This window comes from Phascolarctos cinereus, unplaced genomic scaffold (genome assembly GCF_003287225.1).
Source record: "Phascolarctos cinereus isolate Bilbo 61053 unplaced genomic scaffold, phaCin_HiC Scaffold_7;HRSCAF=346, whole genome shotgun sequence".
Classification (NCBI taxonomy): Eukaryota; Metazoa; Chordata; class Mammalia; order Diprotodontia; family Phascolarctidae; genus Phascolarctos; species Phascolarctos cinereus.
In genome coordinates this window covers 122193655-122209232 of record NW_027556180.1, presented here as the reverse complement: position 1 = coordinate 122209232, position 15578 = coordinate 122193655, and the positions used below count along the sequence as shown (strand labels likewise).

The window sequence follows — 15578 nt, the reverse complement described above, 5'->3', positions numbered from 1 at the left end:
TATCCATGGTAGTATTTTTAATATCTTTCTTGCATACAAGTTATTCTTAGGAACATACTGCAGTCTGCTTAAGCCTCATTTGATCTTCACAGCAACTCTGGGAGGTTAATACTATTGTTGCTATCCCCATTTTACTGTGAAAGGTGAAGAAACTGAGGCAAACAGAGGTTCCCAAAGCTAATAAGTGTTTGAGGCTGGATTTAAACTCAGGACTTCCTGACTCCAGGCTTGGTCTCTGTCTTCTGCTGGCCCCATTTTTCTTTATACATTTTTCCAAATATCTTTTTATTTTTTGTCATTTTCCTCCTTTTCAGTTTTTAAAAGTAAGAAGGCATTATTAGCAAAATAGAGTATGGATACCTAACTGCAAATGTGGACCATACTCTCTTTACTTTTCACAACCCTCAGTGCCTCTCACTCCCTTTTTATTCCTTCTTCTCTCTCATCTTTTTCGGTCTTGGATATAGATACCATATTATAGCAAACAACTGGCTATAGATATCCCAGGACACTGTTGGTGCTGGTTCTAGTAGTTCAGCACACATTTATTATGTGCTTACTAAGTGGAAACCACTGTGCTCACTTCCTAGGGATGCAAATTTTCAGTAAGACACATATCTAAGAAATTATCAGGGAAAACTGCCCTGATATTCTAGAACCAGAATATAAAATAGAAATTGAAAGGATTCACCAATCACCTCCTGAAGGAGATTCCCAAAAGGAAAATGCCTAGGAATATTATAGCCAAATTCCAGAGTTCCCAGGTCAAGGAAAAAATATTACAAGCAGCCAGAAAGAAACAATTCAAGTATTGTGGGAAAACAAATCAGGATAACACAAGATTTAGCAACTTCTACATTAAGGGATCAGAGGGCTTGGAATATGATATTCTGGAGGTCAAAGGAGCTAGGATTAAAACCAAGAATCACCTACACAGCAAAACTGAGTATAATACTTTGGCGGGGGCGGGGAGGAATGGATATTCAATGAAATAGAGGACTTTCAAGCATTCTTGATGAAAAGACCAGAGCTGGATAGAAAATTTGACTTTCAAATACAAGATTCAAGAGAAGCATGAAAAGGTAAACAGGAAAGAGAAATCATAAGGGCTTATTAATGTTTGAACTGTTTACATTCCTACATGGAAAGGTGATATTTGTAACTCATGAGACATTTCTCAGTATTAGGGTAGTTGAAGGGAATACATATATATATATGGACAAAGGGCACAGATTGAGTTGAATAGGAAGGAATGATATCTAAAAAATAAAATTAAGGGATGAGAGAGGATTGTACTGGGGGAAAAAAAGGGAAAGATAGAATGGAATAAATTATCTCACATAAAAGAGGCAAGAAAAAGCTTTTACCCATGGAGGGGAAGAGTGGGGAAGTGAGAGGGAATGAATGAATCTTACTCTCATCAGATTTGGCTTAAAGAGGGAATAACACACATACTCAATTGGGTATGGAAATCTATTTTACCCTACAGGAAAATAGGGGGGAAGAGGATAAGAGGGGGGGGGATGATAGAAGGGATGGCAGATTAGGGGAGGGGGTAATCAGAAGCAGACACTTTTGAGGAGAGACAGAGTCAAAGGAGAGAATAGAAAAAACGGAGAATGGGATAGGATAGAAGGAAATATAGTTAGTCTTTCACAACATGACTATGATGGAAGTGTTTTGTATGACTACACATGAATAACCTATATCAAATTGCTTGCCTTCTCAATGAGGGAGGGTGGGGAGAGAGAAAGGGAGAGACATTGGAACTCAAAGTTTTAACAACAAATGTTAAAAATTGTTTTTATGTGCAACTGGGAAATAAGATAAACAGACAAAGGGATATAGAAATCTATCCTGCCCTACAGGAAAATAGATAAGGAAGGGGATAAGAGAAGGGGGGAGAGATAGAAGGGAGGGCAGATTAGGGGAAAGGGTATTTAGAATGCATGCTGTCTTGGGATTGGGGGAGGGATGAGATGGGGAGAAAATTTGGAACTCAAAATCTTGTGAAAGTGAATGTTGAAAACTAAAAATAAATTAATAGAAAAAAATTTTAAAAGACACAAATCCTCTGTTCATGTAGCTCACAATCTAATAGGTGATTATAGCCTACTCAGACACCAGCAATAACCGATATTGTTCACTGTAAATTGGATTAAAGAGTTACAAAACAAAGTGTTATGTGAAGTGCATCCTTATCAGTCAGTAGTGACAGAGTGGGATGGAGAAATGGGAAAACAGGGAAGATTTCATGGAAAAGAGAGCATTTGAGTTAGTTTTGGAAGGCCATGAAGGAATTCATCAGACAGAGAAGGGAAGGAATGGCACTTTAGATACAAAGAATAGCAGAGATGGAGGCCTGGAATTGGGGAAACGTGCAAAAGTGGGGGGCCATTTGACAGGAACATTGAATGAGATGGGAAAAGGGAAACAGCACCAACTTGAAATGTTAGACAGAAGAGCTTGATCTTTTCTTGGTATGCAGTAAAAATACAGTGAAGGGTTTTGAGAAGAAGGGGGATATGGCCCTATGTAGAAACCAGCAGGGGGAAGCATGATGGGAAACATTTGAATCAAAATCAGCAGAAAGAGAAGCAACCAATCAACAAACACTTGGGTGCAAAGACAACATTAAAACATCCCCTCCCTTCGTGGAATTTATATACTAATGGGCAAAACAACATGAAAATATAACTGTCATGTGTGAGGAAACAGGAAGATACCCAGTTTGGGTGGATCAAAGAGAACATGAGGGGGGAGTAATGTAGGTTAAGGTGGGTTGGAACCCACATGTGAAGAGCTTTAGACATGCTTTAAACAGAAGATTTTGCATTTGGTCTTAAAGATAACTGGGAGCCACTCAAGTTTATTGAGCAGAATAATGCCAGTCAGATGTATATGTTATAAAGGTCACTTTGACAGCTGTGTGGAGAACAAATCAGAGATTATAGAGAAAGTCCAAGGTGAACAATTAGGAGGTTATTGTAAAAGTCTGGGCTAAAGGTAATTAGGGCCAGAACTGGGGTGGTGGCCACATGAGGGGAAAGAATGGAATGGATGTGAAAAATATTGTGGAGCTGTAGATAACAAGATTTAAGAACCAACTCAATATGTGGGATGAGAGAGAGTGAAAAGTCAAGGGTGACTCCATGGCTGCAAATTTGGGAGACTTAGAGAGGTAGGAGTGCCTTCAAAAGAAATGGAATTTTGGGAAACAAATGAGTGTGGGGAGAAAAATAATGAGTTCTGTTTTATATGTTGAATTTGAAATGCATGCACAATATCTATTTCAGAATCCACTAGGCTTTTAATGGTGAGAGACTGTAGAAGAGACACTAAAGCTGGGTATATAGCTCTCTATGTATATAGAAAATATTTGAATGGGGATACCTAGAGACTAAGTGTAGAGAGAGGAAAGAAGGGAGCCCACGACAGACCTTTGTAGCCCAAGGAGCTTACTGTGTATTTAATATGTATACAAATGAGTAAATATTAAATAGATATAACTTTGTTCTCCCCAAGCTCTAAGTTTATATGAACCATTTCTAGTCTGTGGAACTAATCACACTCTTTTGGTTCTTTTGCCCCCTTCTGTTGTTTACCTGGGAAAAGCTGTATGTAGTTCATGTATTCAGCTGGTATCTTGAGTCCCACAAATGTGGCTACAGAGTCCCTAGCTCCTGTATATACACCCAAGATAATAAATGCATGTCATGTAGAGGTCAGCCTTTATTTCTTATCATAGCAAATGCAGAAGTGTGAAGGATTTTTAGTTCATAAACATACCCATAACACAGTCACAACAATTCAAAAGCTGGTCTAAGAAGGGAACAGCTTAGCAACATCTTGGCATCCCTCATTCCCACATGGCCCTAGCCAGTGCCTTCTAGCCTTGTAGCCCCACCCTATAGTTAGACTCTTCCTAGAAGACAAACACTTTGTGGCCTCCTCCTCTCTGCCTCCTGTTGGACCTGCACCGTCTGAATAACTCCAGTAATAGCGTAAAGCAAAATATTGGTATTCACGTTCTGTTCCTACATATTGTGAGTCTAAGCTCTTATTGCTTCTCCAGCAAAAAGCCTCATGTAGGAAACTCTCTTCTATTTCCAAGGGGAAGTTGCTCACCCATTTCACTTTATCTCTAAAAGGTCAGCTCCTTAAACTCAAACATGGAATTACCCCAAGGCTAGAGCTGTCCCAGAAATATCCCTTTTGTACTACTAGACAGCTTGATTTAGGGATCATACTGCTTAGTAAATTCTTCTCTGAGAGGCAGATATTCAGGATTAATTTTGTCCATATTCAGACATGTGCTCAGTGGAATTTACAGGACATAGTAAGTAATTGGATGTAAATGTTTCATTCACATTAAGGCGGAAGAGACAGAAGAATCAAGGGTGATATCATAGTTTCACAATTTTCGAAAATGGATGAATAGTCATGCCACTGGTTGAAATAGTAGAATTAGAAGAAAGGGGGAAAGGTAAAGTCTGGTTCTGCATACATTGAGTATGAGTTGCAGATAATAATCCATGTTACATACCTACATGTCATAGGCAGAAAGAGATGCAAATCAAGAGCCCAAAGGAGAGGTCAGGAATAGAAAAGTCATTCTCAGGAATTATCTTCATTGAAATGCTACTTGAAACAAGCAATCAGGAAGTAGTAGCTTCGGGTCTTTAAGTAAACAACCAACAAGGTGACTTCTGTATAGAAGGTAAAAGAAATGAGTACATGGCTATTTAGAAATTTTTGTAGTTATTTGATACCATTTTGAATTTGAATTCTAAATAGTGAAATTCTTGGAGGATAACAGACTTGATAGTATAATCTCCAAACAGGTTTCCTGTTTTTTTATAGTAATTTCTAATATTTCTTTCATTCCTATCAGGTATTTGGAAAACTTATCTCAGGAGATGCTGAACCTACACCAGAACAAGAGGAAAAAACACTTCTGTCTTCACCTGAAGGAGAGGAAAAAGTACACAATGTATTTAGTTGTATTCTTCAAATCTTTCTTTCCTTTTCTTTTCCCACTTTACTCTTATTTCAATTTGGTCAATGTTTTTAACTTCTCCCAAGTTAGAACATGTTGCTCTGACTCTTTCTATACATTTTAAGATCATGTTATACAAGCTTTCTATGTATCTTTTACAGGATTTATATTTTTCCTATGAAATCTAGCAAAACAAAAAAAGTGAGGTTGTTTTAGTCTAGTATTTTGAATTGATGTAAACTTTGCTTTATCCACAAAGTGTACTTACCTTGATCTATTATCCTTAATTTAAAAAAAAATGTGTGAAACATCCATGTCCTCCCTATATAAGAAGCCTTTTGGCTAAAGACCAGGAGGAGGCTTTAAAAATTCAAATTCATCTAGTTCAGGCCAGCAGTAAGTGCCTAATATGTGCAAGGCTTTTTGCTAAGCACCATGGAGGCAAAGATGAAAATTGACATAGTGTCTGCCTTTAGCTTACATGCTAATAGGGGAACTGTATCATATACATAGATAAGTATAATATGTGGTAATATGTGATGAGGGAAAGAGAAGTCACTTTCGTGTCTAAGGCAAGAATTTAAATTCCCAATTCCAAATGCCAGGTACTCTCTCCACTGTCAGGTTGACTGTAGTAAATGATACAAACTGTACTCAAAATTTGACTTCATAGATGGAAAAGAATCATTGGTAGTTGAAGCAGTTACAAAAGGCTTCCTGAAAAAAAAAAACATCTGGTGTCTACAGTATACTGTTCTGTCTTGAACTTCTATGATTGCCCTGGGCAAAATTTCGAAAAAAAAAATTTTTTTGAAACTTGGGACATCTTGTCTGTTACCTTCTTGATTTCTCATAACTTTCAGAGTGAAAAACAAAACAGCCCAAAGTTTATCTATTTGCTTTGTCTCACCAGTCTCAATTTGAAGTCACTGTGCTTTTTTGAAAATTCCTAATTTTTATAGAAAATAATTTGAAATGTCAGACAAATCAATTTTGAAGATAATTTGTTTTGTTTTTTGTTTTGTTTTGTTTTGTTTTCCCACAAAGGCGACATCAGATGCTGACCTGAAAGAACACATGGTTGGAATCATATTCAGTAGGAGTAAGCTAACAAATTTACAAAAGCAGGTTGGTTTACTCAATTGAACTACTATAGTAATAATTCAATTAGCCAGATGTTAAATGTCCAGCATTCTCTGTCAATGGAAGCCCCTATAAACCTGGAAGTAAGTAGAAAAAAAAAAGCCTTTCAGCAAAAAGCAACTGAACACTTGTGATTGGTCATTTAGCTGACTAGAAGAAAAGACTGTCATTTGCTCACAGGAGCTAAGAAAACTAGACGATGGGAAATGAGGTTTCAAATATATTCAGTTTTTAAAAGGAGTTTAGCAGTGAATCGTTCAATCAACAAACATTTATTAAGTGCCTATTATGTGCCAGGCACTGTGTTAAGAACCCAATCCAGCAAGCATTTATTAAATACCTACTGTGTTCTTAAGCCTCCTATGCTAGGCACTGTGAATATAAAAAACAAAATGAAAAATAGTCCCAGTCTTCAAAGCGTTTACATTTTCCTGGGACTATATACAGTAAACCATTGGTAGTGTCAGATTATTGCTCAGGAGAGATGCTAGAACTAGATAGATAGTTCGCATAGAGATGATAATAGAGCCCATATAAGCAAATGAGGTTATCTAAAAAAAGAAAAGAAGACCCAGGACAGAGCTTTGCAATAACCCACATTTGGGGGGCGTGACACGAATGATAATCCTAAAATGAGTCGTCAGGCAGAAAGAAAACAAGGAGAGGGCAATGGAGTGAAGTGTATCCAGGAAAATCATAGGACTAGTGCTGGAAAGGAACTCAGAGACCATCTAGTCCAATCCTGTCATAGGTGAAGAAAAAAAAAAAGGTAGAATGACCTGGTGGCCCCAGTGCCTGGCACATTGTAAACAAAGTGCTTATTGATTTATTGCCCAGTAGATAACTGCCACTGAGATCCAGACAGGGTGATATCTCTGGGTGAAGTGAACCTCAAAAGAGGAGAACTTGGTGAGCAATGATGTCAGAGGGGAATTCTGGAACTGTCAGTGAGGAGAAAGGAATATGCCTACTTCCTCTCCTGCTCTAGTGTGTTAGAAATCATGAATGTCCTGGAGATGGTGACAAGGGATATAGTAGCAAGTGGAGAGACCCAGGTTTCCATGCATGCCAGAAGATGGAAAGGGGCATGAGTGAAAAGGAAGGGAAGCAAAGGAAAAAATATTTATTAAGTGGTATATGCCAGGCCCTGTGCTAAGTGTCTCATTTAATCCTCACCACAACCCTGTGAGGTCAGGGCTATTATTATCTCTATTTTACAGTTTTTGAAACTGAGGCAAAGGTTAAATGATTTGCCTGGGGTCACACCACTAGAAGTGTCTGAGACACTAAGGCCCAGTGGTTTATCCACTGTGTTACCTAGGTTTAATAGGAAGGCAAGTATATTAACTTTAGAAAGCAGGTTGCAGAGGCTATGAAAATAATGAGGGTGAATAGATTCCCTGGCCAAGAATGAACAACCAGCAAAAGTTGGTAAAATGTATTTGCTTGTTTCACAAATCTTTTTTTTTTTGGTGAGGCAGTTGAGGTTAAGTTACTTGCCTAGGGTCACACAGCTAGTAAGTATCATGTGAGGCAGTTGAGGTTAAGTTACTTGCCTAGGGTCACACAGCTAGTAAGTATCATGTGTCTGAGCTGGATTTGAACTCAGCTCCTCCTGACTCCAGGGCCAGTACTCTATCCACTGTGCCACTTTGCTACCCCCATTGTTTCACAACTCTAAAGAGCTTCCAACCAAAAATATTGGGAAAGGGAGAAAACACCTATACATTATTTATGGTAATAAAGAGAAAGCATAGAAATAACAAACAAAGAAAAGCAGTTGAGACACCCAAAGTTCACCTAAGAGAGAATGCTAGAAAGGAGCTAGTAGTAAAACTTGGCTGTGTTTGATGAACTCAAAAGACATTTAGCTGGCCTAGATGAACTACAGGTTTGGGTAGTGAAAGAATCGACAGATAGGATTGCTTAGACACTCTTACTGATACTTGAAAGATCATAGAAAATGGTAGAAGCAACACCAGATTAGAGAAAAGCAAAGGTTGTGCTGATTTTCAAAAAATGGAACAGAACAGTCTACAAATTCCAGAATGGAACACTTAAATAATTAACCTTTAGTTTCCTGATAAATATAATGCAGAACTACCTGACCTCTGACTGTTCTAAATCAGTGTACTAAAGACTGCAATGTAGAAAGACTGCTGGACTTTGAGTCAGCAAGCTGTGGATTCAAATTCTAGTTCTGGCTGTTACTGGTTATGTGACCACAGGCAAACTCTGTTTCCTACTCTACGTGATGGTAATAATAATAATTCATAATACTTATAGTACCTATTTCAGAAAGTTTCTATAAGGAACAAATGAAATCATGTATTTAAAGTGTTTTCCAAACCTTAAAGCACTATTTAGTTATAGGGAATAAGGACTGCACCTATGATTTCAATGATATACAGATCTCCCAGATGAGAAAACTCTCTATCAATGTCAGTTAACATCTTTGCAATATACAGTCTTAGAGAACTGCTTAGAGCACTTAGAGCTTTAGTGTCTTACCTGTTAGATTGACTAAAATGATAGGAGGAAACAACAAATGTTAGAGGGGATGTGGATAAATTGGGACACTAATATACACTGTTGGTGGAGCTGTAAATTGATCCAACCATTTTTGGAGAGCAATCTGGAACTATATCAAAAGAGTTATAAAATTGTGTATACTCTTTTCCATGAATTGATAATTACCCAGTAGTACTTTACTTAAATTTAAAATTTGTAATCTTAATATATCAAAAGTCCACAAAGGGAAGAAAATTTTATTATTCAAAATTATTTTCCATAATTGGTATTAATACATACTATAAAAATGGTAGAATAGATATAGTAGAGAGTTGTTTAGCAGAATGGGTGAAATGGATCATCAATTCTTATTCGTGTATTTACAGGGTGCACATTATACCAAAAATGTGGTGGTTTTTTTCTTAAATTTCTGTCTGATGTACTGTCATTTGGTTTATGTAGGTATGTGCCCATATAGTTCAGGCCATTAGAATGGAAGCTACCCGAGTCCGTGAAGAGTGGGAACATGCAATTTCCAGCAAGGAGAATGCTAATTCTCAGCCCAATGATGAAGATGCGTCCTCTGATGCATATTGCTTTGAACTGCTCTCCATGGTCCTAGCATTGAGTGGGTCTAATGTGGGCCGACAGTATCTTGCTCAGCAACTAACTCTGCTTCAGGATCTCTTTTCATTGCTACATACAGCCTCTCCTAGAGTGCAGAGACAGGTAACAATTTATTCAACTACATTACTCCAGGGAAATTATATTAAGGCTTTAAAAGTAGATTAGGCCTTTTGTTCTTATTTTAATTCCATGCTTTCATGACAGAGCTGAGGCTTTGAAAAAGCAAAGTGTATTCTGTTATGCTAATATATGATAAATACACTCTTAGTACATGATAAATCTGTTCTGATCCTACCACAAAAGATATGGGGTTTTTTTGGTGTGTTGGAGTAATGACCATTTGAGAAATTCATCTTTTATCCTTGAAGCTTTTCTAGTGACAACAATTGAGTCTTTAGGAAAGCAAAAATTCAAAAGTTTGATAACATGAGCTTTTGATTTGAGTCCATTGAAACATGGGATCATGCCATCTATAGTAAAGAAAATGCCAATTCACAACCCAGTGGTGAAGATGCCTGCTCTGATGCATATTGCTTTGAACTACTCTTTTTTGATTTTGCTACTAGGTGACCTCTTTGCTAAGGCGGGTTTTGCCTGAAGTGACTCCTAATCGCCTGGCCAGCATCATAGGTGTGAAGTCCCTTCCACCAGCTGATATTAGTGATATAATTCATTCAACAGAAAAAGGAGACTGGAATAAACTAGGCATCTTGGATATGTTCCTGGGATGCATAGCCAAAGCCCTCACAGTACAGTTAAAGGCCAAAGGAACTACCATCACAGGAACAGCTGGCACTGCTGCAGGGAAAGGAGTTACAACAGTTACCCTTCCAATGATTTTCAATTCCAGGTTGGTGAGGGTTATTTAATATTTAAGCCAATAAATGAAGTGACCCTCTATTTGGGAATTCAAAATACAGCTACAGCTAGTTTCTAGTCAAAGAACTAAATGTTTGACTTCAGGCAAGTTCACAATGACTAAGTCAAACTAGATGACCTCTAAGATCTCTTACAGTTCTGTTGTTCTGTAATTCAGTGATCTATATTCACATCATTGATTCACTCATTTATCTTAGATAAATCACTTTTCCCTTCCCTCAAGTTTTCATGTTCTAAAAAATTGTTTGCCAGTTACCACTACCGTTTTTACAAGGAGAATATGAAAATTAATGAGATTAACTGTATGTTAAGTTCTCTCAGTACTCTCCATAGAGCTAAGTTTAAAGTCTTTTCTTACATTGAGTTTAAAAGATAAAATCAGATCCTTAAGATCTTATATTTTTAACTAAAAGGCTACTCTGAAGTAATTTTGCAGATGGGGAAACAGATCCAGAGGGTTTAATCATATCATAGCTGGGAACTGAAATCAGTCCTCTGTCTCCAAATCCAGAACTTATTCTCCTCAAGTCTCCTCTCTTCACTCCTGCCAAATGAAATATCCTGTTTATTTCTGTACCAAATGTGTGTGTTACGAAATAAGCAATGCACAAACTAACTTCTGAAGTCATTTAAGTTGGATAATGAAACCTTAATTCTTTGGATTTTTATTATGCATTGTTTTGATAAAATATTTTTATTAATTGTCTTGTGTAGTTATATTCGACGAGGTGAAAGCCATTGGTGGATGAAGGGCTCAACTCCCACCCAGATTTCAGAGATCATTATTAAACTTATAAAGGACATGGCAGCAGTAAGTTTCCATTCTCCTGAGAATTCTGTTGGTGAGACTAAATAGTGTGATTAGCCAAAATAAAGAATTTATTCTGCGGAATTTTGAGGAAGGCATCAGCCTTGTGGGGATTTTTTTTGCATGTTACAGTAAATTAAAGCACTTTTATAATATTCTGCTGAATGTTACTTCTTCAGTATGTCAAACTATCCATCATTTCATCAGTGGCAGTATTCCTCTGCATTCCATACTATAAGTAGACTATCTTCATGTGTTCCTTAAGATGCCAACATTTCCATATATCATATGTAACATACTTGTGGTTAGTATTAAATTTATTCCTTCTGTGAGAATTCTGCCAAATTTTCAAATGAAGCTGCTTTCAGAATTGTTACAAGAGTTGGAAAGTTATTAAATCACTTCATCCCTCTGTTCAGAACTATTTCTTTCAATATATTATTTAATAAGCGTTTAAGTTTAAAGCAACAGAATATTATTTTTACCCAGATTGTGGAAAGCAAAAAGTTTAAAAGGATTTAGCACTTCCCTGATTTTAAAAACAAAACCCTCTCACATAAGGAATTATTTCTAATTATGGTACACTTTTTATTTTGGTTGTGGCACATAGCTATTTATCTGTCTCAGCTCTCAGAGCTATTTACTGTGTCCCTCTGGCAAAGGTGTCAGGGAGGGAAGATGATGGTTAATAGATAATGACCTAAAGAAATTTGGCCTTTGCCCATTAGTTAATTTTGCATTCAGCTGGGATACTAATATAGACAGACAGACCATGCTGGGTAGCATAGTCCACCATGTAGCTAATATTCCACTCATGTTTACAGAGTGCAGCAATGGAAGCTGAATTCTAGGTAATAGTTTAAGCAGGCACATAAACCCTTGAGTGTATATACTTTAATGGGGAGGCAAAGGTTTGAATAGCAATATTTCTCTCTACGATACTATCCATTGTCAATAATTAAAAGCACTTCTTGAGATTCATCATTGCTTACCTTCGGTTGATATTACAATATTTTAGGGAGCCATGTCTTATTTATCTTCGTATTTTCCCCAGTGTCTATCATAGTATGCTAAATATGGTGGGACCTAAATAAGCATTTAGCTGAGTGAATGAATAAATGAATAAAAAAATTCAATGCAGTATATTAGTTAACTCACCCATTTGTTCTGCTATTTCTCTCAGCAGCTGCAGCCTAAGAACTTAATTCAGGGGAAGCTAGGTGGCACAGTCGATAGAGCACCAGCCCTGAAGTCAGGAGGAACTGAGTTCAAATATGGCCTCAGACCAAACACTTAACACTTACTAGCTGTGTGATCCAGGACAAGTCACTTAACCCCAATAGCCTAAAAATTTTTTTAAAATTTTAAAAAAGAACTTAATTCAGCCTGCTATTTACATGGTTGCTTTATTAAAGATCACTCTCATGCTTCTATTTGCTACTCATTAGTTGGTGTTTACAAGCAGAACAGAGAAATACTGCAGGCTTTTAGCTGCTGAGAGTCAATTTGGCAAGGGTGCATTACCCCGAATACCAGGTATATAATAAGCCAACTGGGAAATTGGGAAGGTATCTTAACCTTAAAATTAGCAACATATAAACCAATTAAATATCAATTGAGTGCTTACTCTATGCAAAGGACAGTGCTAATCAAAAAAGAGAAATAAAACTTGGTCCCTGTCTTCAGAGCTTACAGGCTTGGGAAAACAAAGCATCATCGTGAAAAGTTAAATAATTCAAGCAATAAATAATTTGTCAGTACGATACTAGACAATACATGATTAAATCACCAAATAACTAAAATGCAAATGATACATGAGTGAAAAAGAAATGAGAGATTTGATTGCTCTGGGCTAAAAAGACTTTCTAGGCCCAGAAGACAATTGAACAAGGATTGGCTAAGATGAGGAAGGGCATTTCATTCAGGTGGAAGGTACATATATAATGGCCTTCTCTTCTAAACACCATAAATATCTTGTCTTGTTGGTTTGTTTTGGTAGAATGGGATTTTTTTCAGAGTGCTCATGAGTTGAAAACAATTTAGACTGATGGTAACAAGTTTTTTATGTTCTTGAGAAATAACTTTAAATATAGTAGACCCTTAGTTTCCAAAAAGGGTCTTTCTTCAGAAGCACTATTAAATTAGCTCATTAACTAACAAGCAACAAGTTGCTTAAGTGTTTTCTTCAAATGCATTTTCTAAGGCATGGCTGGATTAGTGTTTCCGTTCTGTGTTTATCTATCTCTACAAAGAAATACCTGTGAAATCATTAGAAGGAAGAGAAATCAAACCTTAAACTTTTGTTTATTGCTCTTGGGTCAGAATAGTAATTTTTTCTTTTAGAATAAATTTTTTTCCCAGAAGTCTTTGCCCCTTGATCTCAAACTGCGTAGTATGTACAGCGTCAGAGAGTTAATTGTATTTGAAAGAGATAACTTGATTTAAGATAATTTGCTTTTTTGTTACTTACCAGCATGACCAAGTTAATCTGTTTGTATCTGCCTGTCTCCTAAAAATATCTGGCCCTATTCAATAGGGTCATCTATCTGAAGCATGGTCCCGGGTTACCAAAAATGCCATTGCAGAAACCATCATTGCCTTGACAAAAATGGAGGAAGAATATAGATCTCCAGTGAGATGTATTGCAACAACCAGGGTAAGATTTGTTGTTTTGGTTTTATCATTGTTGTTTTTCATTTGAGAAGCAATTATGATGTAGTGAAAAGAAGGTTGAACTTGTAGTCTAGAGATTTTGTTTCAAATCCTGGGCTTAGGCAGACTCTTTATATGTGTGACCATGAACAGATCATATAACTTCCCATCCTCATTTTCCTCATCTGTAAATGTCTGGAGATACAAACACTTGCACTACCTGCCTCACAGGGTTGTTGCGAGGAATGTGTTTTGTAAACCTTAAAATTCTATATCAATATGGGTTTTGATAATGAAGAGGAGATATCATTATTATTGGGTCTGTATACCTCATAGTGTGTACTTTTTGAGTGTTAGATTTGAGCCAGATTTTATCTAATCAAAGTCATTTTTAAACGTTTAAAATTTTGGAGGGAAGCGCAAATACTTCATCATTAGTTCAGAGTATATTGAACTAGATGTGTTTCCAATCGTGGCATCAGTATGACTATTATAGAATCATAGTTCAGGGTTATAACTATTTTGCATCACTTTATTCTTGCTTTATGTACATGATTTTTTTTGGATCAAAAGTTTATACTAATTCTCATAAAATAGATTACTAGGCATTTTTTTTCTATAGTGCTTGGTTATTCCGTTGCTAAACTTGTCTCAGATGTATCATCACTGTATGCAGTACTTAGTTCTGAGTTTTATGCTTGGTCCTACCAGACAGCATCCCTGTCTTTTTAGAAAAATTTCTCCATAGTAGCCAGCACCATACTCTCTGTTTGAAATATAAATTGCATGAGAGTAGGCACCATGCCTTATCTAAATTTTGCATTTCCCTCAACGTGCAGCACAGTGTTGTGTAAGAAGTAAGCATGTAATATTTTTAAATTGACTCATTGTCTTAAATCTAGCAAAATAAAAAGGCATAAAAATGAAGACAACATGAGAATATAACCACTCTTCAAGATTAAAACATGGATATTTGCTACTTCAGATAGCAAGGTATTGAGTCTGTTTTGGTTTCCTCATCTTTCTTTAGTATAGATTTTCCAGAAAAATTACAGGAATAGTGGCAAGGCAGTGGGACAGCATTAGAAAGAGATGATAACTAGAAGAGGAAGAGAATCATCCATTTGAGTTTATAAAGTCTTCACTCCCCAAATTTAAATTTTCTGTTTAACTTCAGTTCATAGCCTACTATATACCAGACAGTGTAAGCATCACACGTGTGCTGATCCTCAGAGGCAGTTATTGGTAGCACTATCCCATGTCCTACAGTGTGCCCCTCCTACTTTCTTCAAGCTCTTCCCTTCTCCAATTCTAATTCCTTTCTTCCTACGCATTTTTGAAAACTCCCAGCAGGTAGGTGGTGCAGTGGATAGAGTACTGGCCTTGGATTCAGGAGGACCTGAGTTCAAATCCAACCTTAGACACATAACACTTACTAGCTGTGTGACCCTGGGCAAGTCACTTAACCCCATTGCCTAGCAAAGGGGGAAAAAAAACCCTCCTCTTATTCATTATGCCCGAGACTATTCCCTGTCAACTCTTGCACATGCTGCTTAATGGTAGTGCTAAAAGAGTTGCTACCTAACCCATGTTTCTTTTTTTTTCTAGAAAGAGGATTTTTATTAACATTCTTTTAACAGATTAAAAAACAAATGCAACAGGCCACTTCCAATGCTCTTTATACAGAATTAGGTACCACCATTTGGGGTCACCTTTAGATACAATTAGAATCTATTACCATTAGTACCATACCAGGTACTAATACTGAACTAACCTCTTCCATGATATAAGGCATGAGCACATGATCACAAGTAGTAGATACAACACAAAATAAGAAACAAAAAAATTAGATAAAAAAAATTCATGCAAACCCATCTATAGATAATGACTATGATCCAGTTCTAGAAGCACATGTCATGTACACATAACTACATCATGTTACCAGTCCGTACGCAACAA

General features: G+C 36.8%; 1 protein-coding gene across 11 annotated transcripts in view; it reads left to right on the top strand.

Moving 5' to 3' along the window:
- MYCBP2 (MYC binding protein 2) overlaps positions 1-15578 on the top strand; it is a 224280-nt gene that overhangs the window by 190196 nt on the left and 18506 nt on the right. For 9 of the 11 annotated variants that reach the window (XM_078147203.1, XM_020973272.2, XM_078147199.1 and 6 more), the window contains 6 exons: positions 4895-4993; positions 6047-6127; positions 9116-9382; positions 9847-10130; positions 10874-10970; positions 13504-13623. In XM_078147203.1, the coding sequence (XP_078003329.1) occupies positions 4895-4993; positions 6047-6127; positions 9116-9382; positions 9847-10130; positions 10874-10970; positions 13504-13623 (948 nt within the window). The remainder of the gene's footprint in view (positions 1-4894; positions 4994-6046; positions 6128-9115; positions 9383-9846; positions 10131-10873; positions 10971-13503; positions 13624-15578) is intronic. The other 2 variants (XM_078147200.1, XM_020973276.2) reach the window with 1 other exon arrangement.